The 23180-nt window shown below is 49.0% G+C and overlaps 2 protein-coding genes across 5 annotated transcripts in view; both read right to left on the bottom strand.

The window, feature by feature from the left end:
* Positions 1–1881: 1881 nt before the first annotated feature.
* On the bottom strand, positions 1882–19854 carry MTA2 (metastasis associated 1 family member 2). 4 transcript variants are annotated; one of them, XM_053368372.1, is made up of 18 exons: positions 19652–19854; positions 13931–13998; positions 13355–13448; positions 10637–10754; positions 10448–10511; positions 10083–10200; positions 9871–9973; positions 9676–9775; positions 8581–8769; positions 7798–7872; positions 7526–7584; positions 7316–7413; positions 6419–6558; positions 5778–6006; positions 5599–5688; positions 4811–4953; positions 3973–4121; positions 1882–2786 (listed from the first exon to the last, which is right to left on the bottom strand). In XM_053368372.1, the coding sequence occupies exons 1-18, from the start codon at positions 19677–19679 to the stop codon at positions 2615–2617; spliced, it is 2037 nt and encodes a 678-aa protein (XP_053224347.1). In that variant the 5' UTR covers positions 19680–19854; the 3' UTR covers positions 1882–2614. The 4 variants fall into 4 exon arrangements, with proteins under 4 accessions (XP_053224347.1, XP_053224348.1, XP_053224349.1 ...); XM_053368373.1 differs by having other exon boundaries at positions 4835–4953; positions 19652–19852; XM_053368374.1 differs by lacking the exon at positions 3973–4121 and having other exon boundaries at positions 19652–19852.
* Positions 19855–22141: 2287 nt separating this feature from the next.
* EML3 (EMAP like 3) overlaps positions 22142–23180 on the bottom strand; it is a 37445-nt gene continuing 36406 nt past the window's right edge. The window contains exon 24 of the mRNA XM_053368633.1: positions 22142–22989. Coding sequence (XP_053224608.1) covers positions 22792–22989 — 198 coding nt within the window. The 3' untranslated portion in view covers positions 22142–22791. The remainder of the gene's footprint in view (positions 22990–23180) is intronic.

Below are 23180 nucleotides of genomic sequence, written 5' to 3'. Positions count from 1 at the left end.
GGTTAAGTACTTAATTTGTTCCGGAGGTCTGTACTTAACCTGAAACTGTTCTTAACCTGAAGCACCACTTTAGCTAATGGGGCCTCCCGCTGCTGCCGCGCTGCCAGAGCACGATTTCTGTTCTCAACCTGAAGCAAAGTTCTTAACCTGAAGCACTATTTCTGGGTTAGCGGAGTCTGTAACCTGAAGGGTATGTAACTTGAAGCATATGTAACCCAAGGTACCACTGTATTGGAAACTGCAGAACTCTTGCACTCGGGTCCCACTTGTGGGCTTCCCTTTGAGGCCTCTGGTTGGCCACTGTGAGAACAGGATGCTGGACTAGATGGGCCATTCTGACTGATCCAGCAATGCTCTTCTGATATTCTTACTGGCACCTACTTTTGTTTTAGCAACCTTCAATCCTCTCAGCTTTCCTAGAACTAAATCTTGCACTTAATCCTCAAAGCTCCCATTGCCCCACAAGGTTGGTTCAGTGTGAGAGAAGGGAGAAAGTATGCAAAAGCTCATATTTCATTTTACTGTACTATAGTCTGAATTCTGTGGAATACTGTATTTTATTGTATAAGAAATAAAATCAATAAAAATACAAAATGAAATTCCTAAGGCAGCTAGCACAGCACATTACAATTGCTACAAGAGGCACAATGGTAACATTAGATGGTCCACAGATACCCTTAGCAATTTTCAAGTGGTTCGTGGAGGAAAGAAGTTTAGAAATCCCTGCTCCAGATGACGCAGGCCCCTGGAAAGGAAAGGGGCCTCAGGGTCCCAGAATGTGGTTTAGTACAAAGCCCAAACATGTAGGTTGCCAAACTTGTGACAATTCATGAGGGATTCGGGTTACTATGTCACCAGTCATAGCCAACTCCCCCTTCATTCTGAAACTTTCAAATCCTCACTCCAGAGACCAGTACAGTTATGAGTAGGAAACACGTGGGTTATGCTGGGTAAGAAAGCAGGGGCGGGAGATGGCACAACCCCCTGGCTCTGCATGGCTTCCTGTTCCTCCAGCACCGGCCCCATGCTGCGTCTCTTGATTTCCTGAAGATCTCACTCCCCCACCCTTCCATCGCTACAGCCTGTCTTCAGCAGGAAAGGTTCCCAATGTTCCTGAAAAGCCGCTGTGCATTTTATGCCTTTCGCAACCAGAACGGACGTTAAGTCTACGGGCATTTCTATAATCTAAATAGTTTAATCCCAGATGAGGACTGAGATGGGAGATTAGCAGAGAGCTGTAGGGCCTGTCAGAGAAGGGATTTGCCTTAGAAGACTGTCTGGGCTAAGAGCGGAAAGGCAGTGCCGTTTGCACCATCCTCTTGCATGAGATAACTGAATTTTTTTAGGGCCCACAACAACATGGCAGGGATGAAAATGGTAAAAGTGAGGACTTATTTCCATTGAAATGAAAAGTTAAATTGAGCCTCCAAGTGTTTTTCCAGTGTTGAAGCCGGAGTCGTTACACTGGGAGGACAAGTCTCTGAAAAGCACAGGTGTTTTTTAACAGACTGTGAACATACTGAGTCTATGAGAGCCTCCCTGATACTTTCTATCCTGTGCTCAGCAAGTACCAGTGGATAATTCAAGGACAAAAAGCTAATTCTCTTACTTTATCTGTGTGCCTTATCTAAGAAGTGAGTGATGTTCTCTTCCCTGCATCTGCAAAATTTAGAAGGGCCATTCCAGGTTTTCCTGCCTACCAGTTCCCAAAGGGAGAAAGGAGGGGGAGGGGCATAACCTATGTAGGTCCAGGCTATCCACTCTTAACACAAGGCAATAAAGTGAAACCCTTCGTCCCTGTAAGGAGCAACACACATGCACCAAGTTTTCCCCAAACAAGCTCCCTCACACGCAAAAGGAAAAAAAGAGAGGAGAGGAAGGTGTGAAGAAAACAGCATTTATTTATTTTGTTGCTATAAGAACCAGTAAGAGGTTGACTTAAAAAAACCTGACTTTTTTTTCCTCTCCAAACCATGTACAAAAAATGGGCTTGTCAAAGGCTTGAGGGGAGGGGCAAGGGTAGCCATGTTTACAGACAGCTGGGGCTGCCCCTCTTTTCCCAGATACATGGGTATTTGGGACCAGAGGGCAACTTTTTAAAAAAAAAGGGGGGGGGGAGACATAGAGACAAAAAAAGAAGAAGGAAAAACAGCTGCAGGGGTGGAATGGAAGTCACTCTGAAAGGGGTTCTGTATTTCCCCAAGTCCATGCCATCCCTACAGTCTTCTCCACCCTGACCCCCAAACACACACACACAGAAGAGGGCACAACTTGCATTTACAGTGCTGCCATGGGGAGGGGAGGGAAGTGGCCAGCTTTGTGCGCAAGTCTGAATTGTTAGGGGAGGGTAAAAAAAGGAAGGGGAAACGTGGAAATTAAAAAATACATATATATATAAAAAGGGGGGAAATGAAGGATGTCCAGTATCCAACTTTGCGGGGGGGGGAAAGGAAAGAGATGCCCCCCTCCCGCCTGCCCAATCCCAGCAAACGCTTGGCAACTGGAGCTCTGAAGTTCTCTCTGCCAGACAGGCCTTGGAGGCGGGAAAGGGGTGTTGGTGTCGGGTGAGATGGCTACAAGGATCCTAGAGGGGGCGCCAGAGAAGCGACAGCACTCAGTCTTCCAGGATGATGGGTTCGCTGGTGCTGGCAGGATGGGCTGGGGGTACGGGTACCAGAGGAGCCGCCACAGGCCGGAGGGGCAGCACCGACTTCACCTTGAGCGGCAGGTTGGGCCGGCGGGCAGCACGGCGCATCTCCAAGTGGCTCAGGGCCTTGCGGAGCGCCCTAGGGGAAGGAAAGCAGAAGAGGCGCAGGGCGTCAGGGGCACAAACACTGCAGAGCCTAACCAAAGAGGACAGGCCGTGTGGTGCATGCAGCGCCTCAGAAGATGATGGAAGACGCAGTGAGCAGCCTGGCAGGGCAGCGCCAGAATCAACCCCTACACCTGGCCTGTCCAGTTTTTGTGGGGCCCATAAACAATATTTTATTTCAACCCCTCCCAGCACCTATTGCCGCTTGTATTTTTTAAACTCCCTTTCCCTTCAACTGCAGCTCTGGCCTGAGATTGGGATTGTCTCTAAACAGCATCGGACAGGGTTTATAAAACCTTGTTGCCAGTGTCAAAGCTACACAACTTGTAGCATCTGCCATTTCTGAAAACAAAACCTTTAAAAAAAAAGGGAAAGATTGTGCCTTGGGCACAAACAATTATGAGGCATAGGTTGTTGCTTCTGCGACAGAAGCTGTGTATGATGGCTAGGAGGGACATACTTCCACATGCCTGGGTTTCTGAACTTCTTTGCATCCATTTTAAAATGTAGAAGGGCCATTTTCTAGACCTTGTTGGTGCAATGGGGAACAGCAGAAGCATACACTGGGGCCTCGTGCATATTTCCTTCTGAGCTTTTGGCACCTGACACTCTTATCTAAAATCTCCAGAATTTAATGAAAACCCAAAAAATATGTAACAAACAAATCAAGTAAAATCTACATTTCTTTGCACGTTAATCACACCCTGTTTGTGGCAGAAAGGTGGAGGAGAGAGAGAATCCACTATTGTGCAACAACCTGACTAAAATTTCCCAGGTGAATTACAGGCTGGGTTGCTATCTCTTGCCCTAGGGCCCTTGACCGCCTGGAAGAGTGGAGCATCTCTCTGCGCCCAGAGTTCTTGCAGAAAAGAGGGGTGGTTAAGTGGGTAAATGTCCCAAGGACATTATGTAGCACACAGCAATAGCTGTCAGGACTTGCGGGGAGGGAAGGGAATTCCATTTTTTATTTGTTTGCTCCTGATAAGAAAACTGGCACAAAACTCCATATCTGAGGCAGGAGCCCTGAACAGAAGAGGCCAGTACCAACCCTGTGCCAGAGAAGGGATAAGCTAAACACCCTGCCCACTGCGCCACCCTTTCCATCGCCTTCCTGCTCACCCCAACTGCATTTTTTTGGTTTTAAATCCCTTCCCCAGTACCTGGTGTCCTTGGTAGCCACAAAAACGACTGGGTTGGGGGCGTCGGCCGGGTTCAGCTTCTGACGCTTGATGGCAGGCTGAGTGCTCGACCTCATTCCGGAAGTCATGGGCCGCCCGTTGGCTGAGAAGGGGAGCCCGCCCCCTGCCACCTGCACCCAGTCGCACATAGAGCTATCAGCGAGAGGAAACCCCAAAGGCAGTGTCCACCTCTTGCTGGCTCCCGCCCTCCCCCTCCATCCTGTGTCAGTCTCACCCTGCCCCAAAATGGGAGGGGGAGTCTTATGCTGCCTGGCTGGGGGAAACTGGCTACCCATCCTCCCCACCAACTACAGAGAGGAACTTACAGAGAGAGAGAGAGAGAGAGAGAGAGAGAGGGGCAGGCCCAGAAAGAACAAAGACCCCCCAGAAACAACATATTCCTTCTCTCCCAAAGAGAAAAAGAAAAAGGAGTTATGGGAAATTTAAGTAGCATCAGCCACAGTGAACAATAACCATTTTGCAGTTTGTTTTTTAAAAATATTATTTACCTTTTCTGCCCCTTTTAGGGTTTCAAATGTGTGGGTCTCCCCCTCCCACAAGCACACAAAATAAACTTTCAGAACTGTAAGGTGGTACCCACCCAAGCTCCACTTAGAGAAGGCTCACTGATTTCATTGGAACCAATTTGGTTGTGTTCATTCATTTAAACAGGTGCACTCTGAGTGGGGTTAACACTGGATACAATCCTTTGACACTCTCTACTATGCCTGCTGCTATTACACCCCTTCTCCCTGCCCAAGGTCTCCATAACATCGCACTCAATCACACCCAAATGCTACCGCCGCCCTTCGATGCCCACCTTCCAGAGCCCAGCGGCACTCACACTCTCGTACGCCCGCTTGCCCACGATGCCAGCCAAGCCTCGGTTTGGGGTCAGCTGGTTTCTGTTGATGGGCGTCTTGGTGCCTCGAGGGGTTTTTGGTTTCAGGGGAGCCTGTGCAGCTGGAAGAACAAGAGCATTGTCTTAGGTGGGCAACTTCTGAAGAGAAACACAGGCTTTCCCCCAGTGGTCTTGCTTCCCATTTTTTGGAGATATGTTTTTTTATAAACATCTGATGTTTTTGAAGGAGAAACTAGCTTGTTTGGGCCAAAGCTTCCTCTCTCTCCTATTCCAAGACACCAGACCTACATCATAAGAATCTAAGAGCCTGGTTGCTGGATCAGGCCAATGGCCCATATAGTCCAGCATCCTGTTTTTACAGTGGGCAACCAAATGCCCATAAGGAAGCCCACAAGCGGAAGCTGAGTGCAATAGCAACTCTCCCCACTTGCAATTCCCAGCAACTCAGGGACACAATCTTCAAATGGGTTGGGGACTGCTTGGTGGGGGTGTACGCAATTCCTTCTTATGTCCCATGATTTGGAATTCACAGAAAGTCAGGATTGTCTGCAAATCATGGTTTGGAGGAAATCCCAGTTAATCCCAATCATATTTTTGCTTGATTTGAACATCACAGCAAAGCCATAGAAAGGAGAGGGGAATTCATACGTGAGAAAGGAGTGCACAAACCTGTGGCAATAATTGTGATTTGGAGAGATGTCAACGTCAAGAGATGTGAGACATAAGTCCAACCCCAGTCTCCTTACCTAGCTCCTTGACAATGGTAGCCAGTGGAAGCCGCACCAGAGGGTGAATTTTGAGGGGCGTCTTTGCGGCCTTGGGAAGCCGGATAGAGCCTGGAGGGGAGAGCAAACAACAGGAATGAGATCCGCCAGCTCCTCTGTTGTTCCAAGCAGCCCTTCTCAACCACACACACAAAACATACACTCTGCCTTGATGGCATTGGCGTTGATGGGTGCGTATGGACGACGGGCAGCCCGGCGCGGCTGCAGGATGTCCCGGCACATGCGGCGTGCAATGCGGGTCAGCTTGGTGGTCTGCAGCAGGAAGGTCTGCCGGTTCTTGGCTAGAAGCTTGGCCCGGTTGGCGCTGGTCGTGTAGGGAGAGAGGCTCTGGGCTTCTGGCCGAGACATGTGGCCCCGGGAGTGTGGCTCCTGGAAAACGGGAGAAGGGGGCAATATGGTGAGATCCCCGCTCAGCTTGCAAAGTGGATGCCCCCCCCAAAAGTAAAGGGAATAGGAAAGAACCAGCATGTGGCAAGATGCCAGCTATGTCAATGACAACATTACAAAAAGAGGCCAGCACTGTACCACCTGCCAATGTGGTATCAAAATCTAAAAAGCCAACCATTTGTTCCTGGGCAAAGCTGCTTTCATGGAGAGATAAGAACGATGTGGCCAGGAAACCCTCTGAGCAAAGTCCCCTTCACTGTTAAATTTGCTGCTGCTAGTAGCCATTACAGGTAGAACCCAGAAGAATATAGCAATTTTAGAGGCTTCGGTGAAGACAGCAAATGTTATACTTCAGGTTCAAATCAGGGACTAGCGATACTAGAGCAGACTTTACCGTGACACTGCGGGCTGCTCCCTCGAGCTGTGTCGGGGTCTTCAGGCCCCCGTATTTCTTCCAGTAGATCCAACAGGAGGCACACAGGCGGCACTGCATGTTGGGGGGACCCCAAGCATACCACTGTGCTGACTGGGTGGCTGTGGGGCAAAAGGGAGGCAGAGCAGTCATGGACTCAGACAGGTGAAACCCTAGGTCAGGGGTCTGCAATTCGCGGCTCCGGAGCTGCATGTGGCTCTTTTACAACTTCGCCGCGGCTCCGGGGCGGATACTAGCGAGGGGAGGAGGCGCATTGTGCGCCCCGACACTCCCCACTGTGGCGGGCGCTGTACTGGCTGCGACGTCGCATGGGGGCAGTGCGTGCGATAGTCACGCACCGTCCCGACGTCACCTTCCCGCCCGCCCGCTACATTGTAAGGGACATATACGCTGGTCACTGCATTGAAAGGGGGCATGTACACTGGTCACTGTTTTGAAGGGGAGTGAAGAACACACACACACAAAAAGGTAACTTGTTAATTTAATGTTTATTTCTATGAGGAGGAGTAATTCTGAGGGGTCAAACAAAGAAATAATAAAAAAGTGACAAAAAAGTTATTTTTATAATGACGAGTTTTGTGGCTCCCAGTTTTTTTTTCTTCGGAAACGGGTCCAAGTGGCTCTTTTTGTCTTAAAGGTTGCAGACCCCTGCCCTAGATCCTCTCTCTCTCCCCCCACCCCAGGTTCGGAGGCAAATAACTCAGGTGGGTGAGCCAACACAGAGCCCACCCACACTGAGTGAAACACTGCAACGCTGTTGTCAGAGTTACCACTGATGAACAGAAACCAATTTGCACTGTGCTTGTGCCATTTCCCTGTCCTCAGATATACAATGCCCCCCCCCCCGCAGGTACTCACTGTGACAGCTCTCGCAGGTCAGCCCCTTCTGGAAGCCAGCCCCGTTCATGCCAGGCTTGGAGCCCACAGAGATGATTTGGTTTGGATTGGGTTTTGTGCTGGGTGGTGTGGAAGGGATGGGGGAAGAAGACAAATGCTGTTAAAGAGGCCAGGCTGAACTCTGGACGCATCTGTCCCTGCTGGTCCCTGAGGTGGGTGGGGAATACTCACTAGGTGGGGATGTACACCTGCTTCAGCTTGCTGTCAGCTTCTGCTGCTTTCAACCTTTTCTGTAAGGAAAAGAAGAAAGTGGGAAGGTCAAGACGTGCTGCCTTTCGCAGGGTCTCTGCCTGAGTCCCACGTTATCAAGGCCACTTGGTTGGGGGGTGGTCCACAGGCAGGTGCAGCCTCTGGGCAAGGAACAGGACTCTCCCACCCTGGCCACGGTCCCTTCCCCCCTCGCTGCCAAACCCCAAAAGCTCTGCAGAAATCAGTTCACCCACTTGCTGGATGTATCGGTCCGTGGTTTTCCACATGTAGTAGAACTGCACAATGCTGGCAAGGGACTTCCACGGGAGCTGCAAGAAAGGCAAGACTTCAAGGGAACGCACAGTTACTGGCCCAACCCACCAGTTTTTTTTGGGGGGGGAGCCGGCATTTGACCCCGGGCAGCCCTCCAGTTGGTGGGGACGAATTACAGTTAGGGAAGCAGTTGGAATCTGGAAGAGAAGGAACTCTGCACACCAAGTTTTCAACCTTTCGGAGTCCACAGCTCCCTTGACCAACTACATTCTTTCTGCAGCTCCCCTTCAGCCTGCCTGTGGGCAGTGTAGCCCACTCCAAGGTGGAGGCGGGGCTTGGGAACTACATTTCCTGTGAGGTGCGCTTCGTAGGTATTGCTATCCTTGATTCTGCCACGCGTGGCCATTTCTATCAATCTTATACACGCAATCTAATCTATCTATTAAAAGGAGGTAGGAAAGGAGGACGGACAGAGGCTGGTGCTGCCCTGGCTTCCCAAACCATCATCCAAGGCATCTCAGGGTGCCACGGCACATCAGTACACAATACCAGTTTTACAAGCATCCCAAAGACTGAGTTCTGGGGCAAATTAGAAACTGGGTCTGTCTGCTTATCAAGAGGAGAAATGATTATGTCCCTTTTCCAAGAGTGGGGGAGAAGACACCCTTCCCAGTTTTGGGGGAAACGGAAAGGGAGGGGGTAAAAAGTAGAGCCACAGGAGACTCTGACCATTATTTTCCACCCAACTCATAGCCCCAACTCACAAAGTCCTGCCGGATGTCATTGAAATCTTTGCCATATTTCTCCAGGGCCTCCTCAAAGAGCATGGCTTCGGAAGCCGACCACTCCTCCATCTCGTCCCTGCACAGCACAGGACCTCCTTGGGGCACCAGTGTTGACATAGCCTTGGCCAGGTCATAGCCATTTCGCTGCAATGTATCCATTGCATGGAACTGCCAAGACAGAAGGGGACAGAAGAGATACAGAACAGGAGGCAGTTGTGCGACTTGGGATTGTGCAGTCTGCTGAATGTAGTACAGGGTCAGAACTTGGGTTTCCTCAGAATCTCAGACCCGCACATCAGCTCAAGGAAACTTAGCTGTAATAGTTGGACGCAAAGTTTGAATTGAGAAACCATGACTTGCAATTGGCTAGCAAACCAGACCATGGTTTGTTAAGCAGATTGTGCTATAGTTTGGTGCCATGTCTCAATCAACAAATCTGAATTGTAGCCACTGCTCTGCCTCTGGAGGCCTCTGCAGACTGCTGAGCAGATTGGGGCCGGGGCCAGGGAGCAGGCAAGCAGCCTCACAACCATGGCTTGCTCCTTCTAAGTAAGGAAGCTCAAAGACCAGTTGGTTCTAGTGGTAAACTATGGTTAACCTATGGTTTTGTGTGGTGTTTGAATTGAGCTCCTAGTCCTTATGGTTGCAAACACAGGCTTGAAAACAATGCTAGAGGGGTGTTTGAATATGGATCCAAATGTCAGTAGAAGACTTCCTTGTCCCTCACCTGTCTTAACTGAATAAATTATACCACGCTGTTTGTTTGTTTTTTGTTTTTTTGTTTAAAAAGACAGTTTTGTGAAAATAAGTGAATTGGCATGGTTTTTAATTACCATTTTGCAAATCTCGGGGTTGTATCCAACAGAGCAGACCTACTGTAATTGATGGATCCAAGTTAGTAACGCCTAGTAACTTCCATGGATTGGAGTAGAACTGACAATGGATTCAACCCTTGGCTCTTCCCGACCTAGGGCTTGGGTGCTGTTTTTTTACCTATACATAATATACAGCCCTGCCCCACCCGTCATGCCCCACCCACAGCTATTGCCCTTCTCTCCCTCCTCGCCCCCTCACCAGCGTGATGTCACGGGAGGCGGCAGCCGCGCTCATGTGAAGGCTGGGCTGCCGGATGGAACTGCTGCAGTCAAGGGCGCGAGCGAAGGTGCCAACAGCCCTGGCATTGAAGGAAGAAAAGGGTGGGTTAATGACCCGCAGGAGCTGGAGCTAGACTGGCAAGAGGAGCCACAACACCCCCCAGCCGGATCTCACCGAGCCACCACAAGGAACTGGTCAATCTGCCGGTCAGTAAGAGGGTTGTCAGGGTCCCACACCTTCATTTCCATCTTCTGCTGGTTTCGATTGTCTGATTCTCCTGAGGGAGTATGAGAGAGGGGTTGTCAATGATCCCACCAACCGAGGGAAGTACTTTTCTTTCTTTCTTTTTGCTCAGTGATCAAGGGTGTGTGTGTTTCCTTGCTCACCTTCTGCCAACCGCTCTGGGATCTCTGCCTGATACTTGCAGCCAACCCGGATTTCACCCTGGTCAGCTAGAAGAGTCTTCTGAACTGGGTCGAAGACCAGCGAATAGAAAAAACAATCCTGGGAGGAAAAAGGGACATGGCAAGTTAAAAGGAGGTACCCTTCAAACCCTCAGTCTCTTCAGTTCCTGGCGGTAGGAGGATGTCTTCACTCCTTCTGCAAAGCCTAAAGAGAACAGAAGTGGGGGGCTGCCTTCCCTACTATTCTGTTTGATGGAGTTAAGGGATGATACCCTCTTATCCCAAGTCCAGAACACTGGGACTCTACAAGCAGCCACATACATTCCTTTTTACGCAACCTGCCTCACCTCTTTATCCAGGTACTGGCTGAGGATGTCTGTCTCGTTGAGCAGCGTAACACTGCATTTCCCCCTGCAAAGAAAAGCAGAACCCGCGTCTAGCCTAGCAGCTCTCTCAACTGTGTGTGTATGGTTGTTTGCTTTTTTTTTATTAATAGTGTTATACAAATATAACAATTGTCTCCAGCCTCTCCTCACCGTATGTGGGTAGCGGGCAGAGACTCAAACTGGCGTGAAAGGAAGAGTTCCCGGTGTTTTAGCTGGTGCCGCTGCTGTTCCGACACTGAAGGCTGTTTGGACTCTTCTTCAAATTCTCCTGTTTTGGGGTGAAAGAGGCAGAAGGTAACGGTGTTCACTTCCAGGAATTCCATCTCCCCCAGAAACTGCAAAATGTGGCTCCTTTGACTTAGCCAGCAATCATCCCAAATCAATATGGAGACTACTCAAAAGGCTAAAATCAGGTTTTTCAAAATACATAAAAACCGGATTGCTGGATCAAATCAAGGGCCCATCCAACCCAACACTCCGCTTCCAATGGCAACCAGTTAGACATATATGGAAACTCACATGCAGTGCAGAAATGCAATGGCCCCTCTCCTGTTTCTCTCTAATGTCTGAGAGCCAGGGTGCCAATAGTTAAAACATAGTACTTGGAGAGTGTGGGTTTTAATACTTGCTTGTCACAAAGTTCACTGGGTGGCCTCTAGTTCCATCACACATTCACACCCAAAGCCTAAAATCACAGCACTGTTGTGAGTTTAAAATGGGGTTTGCCTCCCTGAACTCACTGGAGAAAGGCTTGGATCTAATGGTGATAAATTAAATTCAAACATGTATACTGCCTTTGAACATGGAGGTTCTATTCTCAGTATCATGCTTAGTTAATACACCTATTCTCCCACTATGAGTCCACCAGGCTGTAGAACAAGGGGAGAAGAGAGAAGCACTTCTGCCAAGAGACCAGCTGCCTTTAGCTCTCCCACAAAGTCACCTAGCAAGGGTGATGCCATCAGGCTACCCTACATTGTTTCCATCCCAGCTGGTTGTTTTAAGTACTACAGCTTTAAGAACTGGTGCCTGAGCTTTCTTTCCACCCCTTGTTAGTCCCCATCCCTTGTTCCTTGTGTCTACTATCTTGCAGATAGTTACCCTGGAGGCAGAGATTGTCTTACTGACAACTGAACATCATCACAGGGCAGCTCACAACATAAAAATACAAAATGAGAACACAAAATACATAATAAAACAAAACAAACTGTTTGTTCCGACAAACAATAATAAGCTATTCTAGGAACCTTTTCTGGTTGAAGAGCAAGGTTAAAATAATAAAAAAAGTTTGTCTAATCCTCTTTTAAAAGCCACATTGGTTGTAGTCCACCACCACATCCTATGGCAGCGGCTTCCATCGTTTAATTAATTACACATTGCGTGAAAAGCCTTCTGTCTGCCCTGAATCGACTGCCTCACTTTCATTGGGTGTTCCTGAGTTCTAGTACTATGAGAAAGAGATAAATATTTTCCCTCCTCCAATTGTAACACCTATAATGACCCCCGACCCAATCGATCCCCCCCCAAAAAACCCCAACTATTAAAGCACCTCAGATACTCCAACCTTTTGATCATTTCCCAGCATAGATCTAGCCATGTTTACTCAGGAGTCTATTGACTCCAATTGGGCTTACTCCCAAATTAAGCAGAATTAAGATAGCAACCCAAATTTTCCCTTTTTATTAAAAAAAAGAAAAAAGAGCAGTGCCCTACTGGCTGCTGTCAGAGGGTCGTCATTTCCGCTCCCCTCTACAGCAACACAGCATGTGCCTGCATGCCAGTTTCTCTCTCTGTCTACACACACACACACACACACACACACACACACACACACACACACAGCCACCCTCCTGGAAGCAGCCAAGAAGCAGCGTCCACCAAGAGGCGCATTGTTCTCCCAACCCCCTTCTGCTTCTCAGAACTTGGCAGAGTCCCAGGGAGGGACTTGAAGGATGCTTACTCCACCCTCCCCTCCCGCCCCTGCTTTTTGACTCAGGAAACCCTCTGCAAAGGAAAGGTGGGCCTGTGGATTAGAGGCAGCCTTGAACCAGCCCTCCTCCTCCTACTCCTCCTCTGGCCTGATTGGACAGACTCAAGGTCACAGCCCCTGCTCCAAGAGGCCAGGAAGCCCTAAGCAGTCATGCAAGCTCCTCCCACCCCATCCTACTTCTGTTAACCCTTCAGCAGCTGGTGACTGTGCCAGGATTCAGAGAAGGCTAGGCTTTACAAGGGCCAGAGGCAGATGTCACCTCCTGGCCTTCACCACCAGGATTCAGTTCCGCAAAGACCCTAAAGGCCCTTCTCCAACGGCAGAAAAGCATAAAGTTTCCAAACCTACATGCACCTTTTTCTCCTATCTGACCCCTGCCAAAGTTTTTAAGAGAGTCAATGTATTATGCAAACAGCCAGCAACTAACTGCTGCTCTGTATTTTGGATCTGTGAGCAAGCAGGTGGAGAGAAATAAAGACACCCTCCCCCAAGTCAATCTGCTTAAGTCTCCACTTCTGCCAGAATAGAAAGAAGCTTCCCAGGGCTTTCAGATACAACTGCTCTGGGAAAGAGGGTAGGGCAGCCTTTCACACACTCCTCTCTTGTTTTCTCTTCCGAGGTGGATTCCCTCCTCCTCTTGCTCCAGCCTGAGGGCAACAGCTCCCTATCCACCTCTGTGCCTCTCCTCTCCCCCACAACCTCCTCCAGCACAGCCGGTGTCACCAGAGAGGCTGCCAAAGGCCATTCCCAGACACACGGCCCACGCGCTACCCAGCCCAACAGGCCCGGTGCAACATCTCGCCCCCCCAACCCAAATATACTCCACAGCTACTGGCTCCAAAGAACATGCAAAGCACACTAGGGACCCCACTACTCACGGGCATTGCTGTCGGCTAGGCTGTTGAGGCTACTGGATATATCACGCCGTCGAAACAGGCAGACCACTTTGGCCTCCACATTGCCATTGGCCGTCTGGGGGTAGAAGCAGAGGGGCAACGCTGTTTATTAGTGGGCAGGCAACAGTGGCCTCAAGATCTTGTTCTTATTTATGTAAGGCATTTCTAGACCACTTAATCATTAGCCAGTCTAAGTACATAAAAGTAAACACAGAGAATGAAACCTCACCATAAACCATCAACACTACCTTAAAAATGCCCATTGGAATAAGGAAGTATTTGCCATGCACCTGAAAGGGGCCTATGTAACCTCAAGCGGAAGAAAGCTCCAGAGGTCTGAGACCACAAAACTGATGGCTTCTGAGTCATGGGGACTACCGGGATCCTTTTCAAGTGCCTCACCACATCCAGCAGCTTCCTACTTCACCCCCCATGTTCCCCCAGCTCCCAAATATCCTGGCTTCCTTGGCTACAATAGGTCCAGCACCCCCAAGGCATGCAGCCCAGCACCCCCCCCCGCCCCATCTCTCTGCCTCCCACGACCAGTGCTGTCATTACCTTGTTGAGCTCCTCAATGCGGCGGACGAGGTAGGGGTTACTAGAGGAATTCTCAAAGTAGACATAATCTGTAAGAGGGGCAAAACAAAAGGCAATGAGGGAGTGGAAGCAGCAGCAGCTGGAAAGCAGGAACATATTCTCAGGAGACACTGGCTCCTGAAACAACAATGTAAGTGGATGTTTTAACATTTTTCCCTCCTAGGGTGCTCTGTGGTCTTCCAGATGTTGCTGGATTCCACCTTTCATCAACACTAGCCAGCATGGCCTATGGTCAGGGATTGCAGGAACTGTAGTCTGGAGGGCCACAGGTTCCCCAACCCTGCTTTAAATGCTTCATGGATGTTATTTAAGCCAAGGCAGGTACACTTCAGGACTGTGGCTGTGTACACACCATACCTTTAAAGCACATTCTGAGAACTGCAATTTATTATGGGTGCTGGGAATTGTAGCTCTGTAAGGGATAAACTGCAGCTCACAGGATTATTATTTTTGGGGGAAGTATGTGCTTTGAATGTGCATCAAAGGTAAGTTGTGCAAGCAACCTGTGCTTTTTTTTATTTACACGAGACCTTCAAAGTCCACCAATTAGAAACAGGTGCAAAGCACTGCCAGTGGAGGAGGCATTGGTAATGCTCAGCCCTGGAAGTTGTAAGAAATGACCTCCTCCAAGTCCTTTCACATGAAAATTTGCTCCTGGTTTCTCCCCAGGCTTTACTCGTTTCAGAAGCCTATTTGAGGGAAGGTGGGGAGCTTTTTTTGTTGCTGGTTTTGTTAAATAATGAAGTGTCAAAGACCCTTGCTGAGCTACTGCAAATCACCCAGAAATCGATCAGGAGGTCTCAATCACCTTCTGTCTGTCCCTGATTGGACCAATCCTGATAGCCCCTCTGTAAAATAGGCCAGAAGGACTATTATCCCTGTTATGCTGTACAGATAAGGGCCTGAGGCTGGGAAGATTGTTTAATACTACCTGGCAAGTTCATGGCCGAGCTGAGATTTGAACTAAAGACTTCCCCATTTACAGCCCATGCTCTTGACACCTCCAGGAGTTGTCATAGATACACCTCAAGAATATATGAAAAGCCTGGCTGGCTTACTTCAAAGGCCATTTGCGTAAAGTATCCCATTTCCCACAGCAGCCAACAAGAATGCTTCTAAGAAGTCTCTAAGCATGTCACAAAGGCAACCACCTTCCCTTGCAGACTGCCTTTGAACATGGAGGTTCTGTTCATTCACCATAGCTAGTAGCCATTGCTCAAGCACATACAGTGGTACCTCGGGTTAAGTACTTAATTCGTTCCGGAGGTCCGTTCTTAACCTGAAACTGTTCTTAACCTGAAGCACCACTTTAGCTAATGGGGCCTCCTGCTGCTGTCATGCCGCCGGAGCCCGATTTCTGTTCTCATCCTGAAGCAAAGTTCTTAACCCGAGGTACTATTTCTGGATTAGCGGAGTCTGTAACCTGAAGTGTATGTAACCTGAAGCGTATGTAACCTGAGGTACCACTGTACTGCGTATAGGAATACTATATCCATCAAACTCATCAAAGTGCCTTAGGAAAAATATGAAGATTTATCTAATCTAGGTCAGCCCATCCCATTTTATCCAGGACAAAGACTATTCAGTACTTCTCTCCTCTGGCCCAGCCTCAAGACTTGCCACCCTGCAGCTCAGCCCCACCCTCCCCAGCACCCACTGTCCGTTCCATCAGAAGTCCCACACTCAGGGCTGTGAATCTCCCACTTCTCTGCAGTTATGCTGTGCGTACCCCCATGGAATTTGACAGCAAGACGAAGAGTTGAACATAAGCATCTTTCATTTCCCACTTTTTAAAGCAAGCAGAATTTGAACCTTTAAAAAGGTGAGCCTGAAAGCTCTGGGTGGGGGAGGAAAGCCTACTGAAGCTGCAGAAACCAGAATTTTCTAATGGAGGTGTGGTGAAACTTTGGACCTTCGTATGTTGCGGAACTGCAGCTCCTATCATCCCTGGCCATTGGTCATGCATGCTGGGGCTCATAGGCATTGTAATACAGCAACATCAGGAGGACTAAAGGTTCCTCACATCTATTCTAATACTTAGGGAAGGGATTGGGAACCTTTGGCTCTCCAATGATGTTGTTGGTCACTGAGAATTACAGTGGTACCTTGGAACTCGAATGGCTCCATTCTCAAATGTTTTGGCTCCTTGAAACTTGAACGTTTCAGAAGTTGAACAGTCTTCCAGAACGGATTACATCTGAGTTCCAAGGTACCACTGTATTGGATTTTGTAATCCTGAAGTTTTTGGAGGGACACTGGTTCACCAACCCTCATGAGGGAATGAGGCTTCAGTGCCCTGCTTCTCCCAATCATTAACAGAAGCACTACATGCAAATTTCCCTGATCTGCATATTTCTTACACGCTACAAAAGGCAGGCTGCCTCCACACAGAGTTATAGGGTGTTTGTTTTTTGTTAGGTGCAAATCATACCTATCAGTGGCTAAAGCCAGGGAAAGGCTAGAAACCTTTCTGTCTAAAGTGTTTCACAACTATATTTGAATCTTTATGACAATCACATAAAAGTAAGCCAATATCACCACTATGGGAATGCTGAAGGTGAAAGCCATCGTGCAGAAGGCCGGCCAGCCACACAATATAACTATATAGAGACTATCATCCCTGATCTTCAGAGTAGCCAAGCCCCAACCCAGGTGTGGTTGCCAGTCATTTGTCTGACATATAAGAAAGGGTTGGGTTGCCTGCTGCGCTTCCACAAGGCCTATTTCCACCACTACCAATAAGTTCTTTGTTTTCCTACCAGTACTAGCCACTATAAGCAATACAGTATATGAGTGACTCAGATTCAGCCCACATTAAACAGGAGGTGGTGGAGAAATTAAGAAGCGGTGGGGGGGGGGAGTCAGGCTTGGAGAGAGAGTCAGGTAACAATGGGAGGGCAAGCAAAGGGTGGATGGCAGCCAACCATTTGGCTGAAGTTGTTAAGTCTTCAGAGAAGGGGCCTAGAAGAGAGGGGAATTGTCACCAGGGAGAGGGAGGATATTCCAGGCCAAGGGAGTCGCAGGGTGGTTAAAGAGATAGTTAAGAGTGGGAAGAGGTGACTAAGGGGTCCAACAGCTTGTGAACAGGAGAGTAGGAGGGAATGAGGGCAGCAGGCTTTAAATGCAAGAAAGAGAAGCTTGAAGGTGAAAGGAAAAGAAAGGGAGACGGTTGAACATATGCCCATCCAGCCCCTTATTATCTAATCAGACTGCAAGTAGCATGTTTCTCTCTCTCCTGTGTGTGTACACACACATGAGTGTGTATATGCCGTGCTATTTTTCTAGAAAAAGAGGTGCTGGAGCTGACTATGAACTTCTCCCTTGTTCTCTTAGAATGGCAATGGCACCCACCTGAGACGTGCCAGAGTTGAGCTCCAATGAGCTCCAGCTGAAAAAAAGCCCTGTGTGTATGTGTCTTTCCTAGCCCCGCTACCGGAACTTTTTGAACCTGGGTCCTTCTGCAAGCAAGCTGTGCCCTCTATCATTGACCTATGGCCCTGTGACGCTGGGAATTCTAGCAGCACTGATCACGGCAAGGGGGTGGGGATATATTGGTAGAGTCTTCTAAACTGACCAAAGATGAAAAACACTGGGTTGTTTCCAGCTAAGTTGTACTCAGAGCAAACCCAATGAAATAAATGAACCTTTGTTAGTCACTGCTATGAAATTAAACAGGTCTACTCTGAGTAGGAATAACATTGGCTACAACCCTATTTCAGCATCACAAACCTCAAGCAGATGCCTCCCGGAAGTCTGTAAGGAAGGCACCATATAAATGGCTCTCTCCAGTGCTTTCCTCCCCATCATCTATATTGCTTCTGACTATGGAGGTTCCAGCACCTCACAGACTCTTAAAACCAACTCTCTAGCATCCTGTTCTTAACTCCGCGCACAAACCCCTCTCCTTGCCTCCCCTGCCCCCCCAGTCTGACAGGCCCAGACTTCAAACTACCCCCAGCTGAAATCCAACAAGACCCTTTGCTCAACTTATAAGTTGTGCGGCCCCTAAGTGTATTACGCCCTTCCTCATCTGTTTCTTCGCTCCCACTCTCTCCCAGAACCAACCACATCCTCCTCACACCTCTCTGTACAACTAACCAGATCTTGACATTTCTACCAATACTTAACACACACACACCCAATTTCCCACCAATCTGGTCTTGTTTCACCCACCCACCCCAATCTTTTGGACCTCACTTCTCTACCACCACATCTGAGACTGAAAACAGCTCACCCTCTTCTCACTTGCTGCAGCCAACTGTTTAGCAGGGGAGAGAGGAAATTATCATGTTTCCCACCATACTTTAATTTTAGTGTCCCCCTTGCAAATTCTTTCACCCAAATTCCAAACTCAAACCAGGGTTTGCCAGACTCTTAAACCGCCACCTCTCCTCAAGTTAAACCTTTTCCCAAAGGCTTTGAATTCTTAAGCCTGCCCCATCCATCACATAATTAGCAGATTCCTCCACCAAACTCTTTCATGCCCCCAACTCCCCTGCCCAGCCCCATATCTTATCCCCAGTACCCCAACCCATTCTTTCACACTGCCCTCCAATATGCACACATCCATGTGCATTCACACAAACAAACCCCTTGGGTTTCCAATCTTTGTGCTACTACTTCAAACTAGACCTCTTAACACCTTCCTCCCTATACCTCTTTAATATTCCCCAACCTTCATATATCTATTTTTTGCCACCCTGCTCCACATGCACTTTTAAGTCCCACCACTACCACTATGCCTGCTACTTCTTAATTTTACCACTTCCAGTATTAGCCCCCCCCCCAAATCCTCCCTCCACTCAATTACCTTAAAACAAACTATTTCCAAACGTTATCCCACTATTTGGAACAAACCCTCTTGGTGCCCCCAGTATCCCAAACCTGTTTAGACCCAAGCGCCTCCATGTATTCCTCACCAACCTCAAACCACCCCAAACTATTTTATTCAACAACTTCCCTCCCTGCCTCTTAGGAATACCCTATGCCCCACAGCACCCCAATTTAAAGTCAGCCCACCCCCCAACCTCCTTCACTAACCCCTTTTCACTTTACCAAAACCACCTCCCTTCAAGTCCCCAACCCACTGCTTGGAACTAAACCCCCCCTTATTGCTTTCACACACCCCCAAACACCCCAATTTCTTTTGCATCCCCCTTATTTCTTCAAACCCTTTTACCCCACAAACTAGGTAGTTCAGCCAGCCTCCTTGCTCATCTCAGCAACCCCCCTGATCCACAACCCAGCCCCCACAACTAACTTTATAAACACACACACAAAACTCCACCATACTCCCCATGGTGGCTTTTTTTTTATAAGCCCCCCCTTTTCACATTACTGTACAAATAAACTTAGTCCCACTTCCTGGGTCCAGCCCCCCTCCCTTTAGCCCTCCTGCCCCCCTCACCTCCTCGGTGAGACAAGGTCCCCTCCCCCAACTCCTCAATGCACCCCCCGACACCCGCCTCCCCCACCAGCCCTCTCTCTATCTTTAACCCCTGGTGCTGAACCCCTTTAGCCCCCCTCACCTATTAATTTCCCCTTCGTTCCCTGCCTCTCCCCTCACATTCTCCCCTCCAGCCAGCAACCCCTCCTCCCCTCGTGTCTCGCCCCTCCCCCATTTTCCCCCCACAGCAAAAAAAAAAAAAAGCCCTCTCCCCCCGCCCCCCTCTCCTTCCTTACCGCCCACCCGGTACATATTGGCCGCCATGACGCCTGTGGGGCGCTTCGACTCCTCCCGGCCCGGCCCGCCGCGGCCCCCTCAGGAACTCCGGGCCCGGCCGCTCTTCATCGCCTCCCGCCGCCGTTGTCGTCTCCCTCTCACGCAGCGAGCGCCGGCGCCGGCCAAGCCTCAAGTCCTTCGGGAACCTCCGGAAAGCCCCCTCGGGAATCTTCGGAAACCCTCGGCTTTTTCCGGTTCTCGCTCGTCGAAAGAATACGCCTTTCCTTACAGCATCTCGGGCTTTTACGGAAAAGAGGTCGGAAAGAGACGGGGATTTCCCCGGCCAGCTTTCCCCCTCCCCCAATACTACCAACGGATGAATGAGGGCGACGTCTGCTGACCATACCCGGAAATGGACGAGGGCCACTCGTGTTTTTCCGGATGCCTTCGGGTCGTTCCGTAAAACAAACCTTTTTCCCCCTATAAGAGGGAGGACGGGTCTGGACTGCTTTTTAGTGGCAAGAGTTCAGAACGCTCCTTGGCGTCTTTACGTCACTTCGCAAATTAGGCGCAAGGCCGCGCCGCTCGGCTGTCTTCATTTTCGGTGTCAAGAGATTAACCCTTTCCTCAATGCCCTGTGTGCCCACATCCACGTCAGTTTGTCTATTTTATTTATTGCCCCTAGTATAATAATTCCACAACCAACCGTGATCTACATACACATCATGTATTTGAGGCAGAGTTCTCTCCCCTCCACACAAAAAAACCGTAGCAACTGTCGTTTAGTACGGCTGCTGGGACTCGCAGCTCTGTTAGGAATAAACTTCAGTCCTCAGGTTTCTTTAGGAAGGGGCCAGATGCGTTTTAAAAGTATGTTGTGCACAGTCCTATCTGCTCCCTCTTTATTTGTTGCTGGAGACTTAAAAGCCCACCATGCCCTTAGTGATTTTCTATTCTCACAACAACCCTGTGAGGTACGACTATTTTACAAATGTGAAGTACAGTAAGCCCTAGACTTAACACAGGGGTTACATTCTGGGGATCATGCTTAAAGGAAAAAATGCATATAGTCAAAACACATTGAGTGCAGTGGTGGGTGGCATTGCCAAAGTCTTTTTTCCTGGATCCCTTTCCACCCCCTTTTATTTATTTATTCTTAATTTCCAAGTGTATGAAGCTGAATGTACACAAGTTAGGTAAAGGTAAAGGGACCCCTGACCATTAGGTCCAGTCGTGGCCGACTCTGGGGTTGCAGCGCTCATCTCGCTTTATTGGTTGAGGGAGCCGGCGTACAGCTTCCGGATCATGTGGCCAGCATGACTAAGTCGCTTCTGGCGAACCAGAGCAGTGCACGGAAATGCCGTTTACCTTCCGACCGGAGCGGCACCTATTTATCTAATTGCACTTTGACGTGCTTTCGAACTGCTAGGTGGGCAGGAGCAGGGACCGAGCAACGGGCGCTCACCCCGTCGTGGGAATTCGAACCGTCGACCTTCTGATCGGCAAGTCCTAGGCTCTGTGGTTTAACCCACAGCGCCACCCGCATCCTACATGCACACAAATTGCAGGTTTATTGCATATTCATATGCCACCTGTTATACAAAAGAACTTAGGGCTGCTAGGAGATACTTGCTGCATTTACCTCTTAGATTTCAAAACAAAACAAAACAAGTAATCAAGAAGACTACAAAGGACCGAAGGAACTTGGTATGAGATGGCAAATCTCAACTCAGGGTTAATTAAAAGATAAAGCCAGATCTTAGGTTAGAGAGGTTGGAGTGAGGAGTGATGTAATCGAGAAGCAAAGTAGCAGGCAGAGCACAATGGCTGATGGCTGTTTGAATCCAGGGCTGTAGCTATGGGAGAAGCAAGACCCTATTGATGTGTAAATGCTGTAAACCCCTCCATCGTAGGCTCAAGCTGTATATATGTGTAAATAAATCATCTGTCATTAAAACACCACAGTCTCCACTGTGCCTCATTTCCAAAAGGAAACATGGACCCTGGTTAAAGCGTAGTTGGAAACCCTGGAATCTCGCACTGCGCAGAGATTGGGAAAGTGCAACAATAATAAGCAATACTGGTATCTTCCCCGTCTGTTTCAGAAACAACCCAGCCATGTGCACACACAGAAACACACTTTTTTCAGCAAAGGAAACATTTCCTGCCCCTCTCTACTTCACATACATTGAATTGGGCTTCTGTTACAGTTGCCACGTACGGTGCATATGGTCATTGTTTGACTACATGTAGATTTCAAAACTCAGCACTCAAGCTCCACTTTTAAAAAAAAAGTTATCTTTTCCCCTCACTCCCCTCTCCTATAAAAAGATGTCCCAACACACAACTGGTGTCACTGGGAGTTGAAATATTATGCTGCAGGTTATCCTGTGTTGTTGGGTAACCATGGTTACCAGCCAGGCCGCAAATTCCTGCTGCAGTCCTTGTCCTTGCGCCCCCCCCCCCTTCACCACGTCCAGGGTGGAAAAAAAGACACGGAACAGCAGAACTCTGGATGCAAAGGTTTATTTCTCTGCGTTTCTCACAGTGTTAAGGCCCTTCTTTGCGCTTGCTATTTACACATCAGATCCAGCCCCTGCCAGAATCACTAGGAATGTAAACGAAGTACGGAAGGATGGCAGTAAGGGGAGGGGTGTGTGGATGGAGACATTTACCCATTTTCTCTGGACTTAACAGAATCCAGCGTCTTTCAGGCTTGAAAGGGGAACATCACTGAAGTTCAAAGGGAACATTCTCCAGAGAGGTCCCCAAATCTACACCCCTGTCCCCTCGCCACTCACAAGTAGTCCTTCTCTCCAAAAACTCCTGTCTGAGAGACAAGGAACAGGTCTCTCTGCCTTCTCACACACAACAGGCTAGACATTTTCCTTCACGGTGCCAGTTCTCCTGAGCCTAGGACTGCTAGGTATCCTGGCTGATCCCACCCTTATGTTAATAAAGCAAATCACATTGTTAGCCAAAGGAAATTTAAGTTGGCAGGGAGAAGAGACTCCCGCCTTCCCACGGATCCATCAACCTGAGCACTCAAGTCCACAAGAATGAGTCACGGGGATGGGAGGTCAGCCCCATCATCCTCTCTTGCAAAGGCTTAGTCACCATACTGGGGTATGAGATTTTGCTTCTTCCCCTCCCGCTGGCTTCAGGTGCTGACCCCAGCATCCTGGGAGGAGACCGAGGCAGAAGAGAGGGATTGGCTGCGGGCAAGGCTGCCACCCACCACTCGCCACTGGAAGATGCTGGTGTCTTTGCCCCCCATGGAGATAAGGTGGCCATCGTTGTGCGTGAAACGCACATTGGTGACGTGGCTCCCATGGCCACCATAGACATGACTTGGTGCCTGTGGAAAAGAAGAAAAGGTGGGTAAACGTTTTGAAAAGGTGCCATCATCAAGGGGATGTTCTGGGAACGGGAAAGTCAATGTGGTGCCCTCCAGATTTTGTTGTTGGACTGCGACTCCATCAACCCTAGCCAGCATAGGCAATGGTAAGGGATGATGGGAGTTGTAGTCCAACAACAGCTAGCATCTTT

Source organism: Podarcis raffonei, chromosome 16, assembly GCF_027172205.1.
Source record: "Podarcis raffonei isolate rPodRaf1 chromosome 16, rPodRaf1.pri, whole genome shotgun sequence".
Lineage (NCBI taxonomy): Eukaryota > Metazoa > Chordata > Lepidosauria > Squamata > Lacertidae > Podarcis > Podarcis raffonei.
The sequence above is the reverse complement of the archived record's forward strand: the minus strand, read 5'-3'. Positions and strand labels throughout refer to the sequence as shown.

Bases quoted from the DNA above. Each gene is read 5' to 3' on its own strand.
- MTA2 (XM_053368372.1), bottom strand. From the start codon at position 19,679: ATGGCGGCCAATATGTACCGGGTGGGCG. The intron at 4,122-4,810 runs GTGGGCATCGAA...GACTGGGTGCAG, and splicing joins GTGCCGCTGGGCTCTGGAAG to GTGGCAGGGGGCGGGCTCCC. The intron at 2,787-3,972 runs GTACTGGGGAAG...TCCTTCCCCTAG, and splicing joins GTGGCTACCAAGGACACCAG to GGCGCTCCGCAAGGCCCTGA.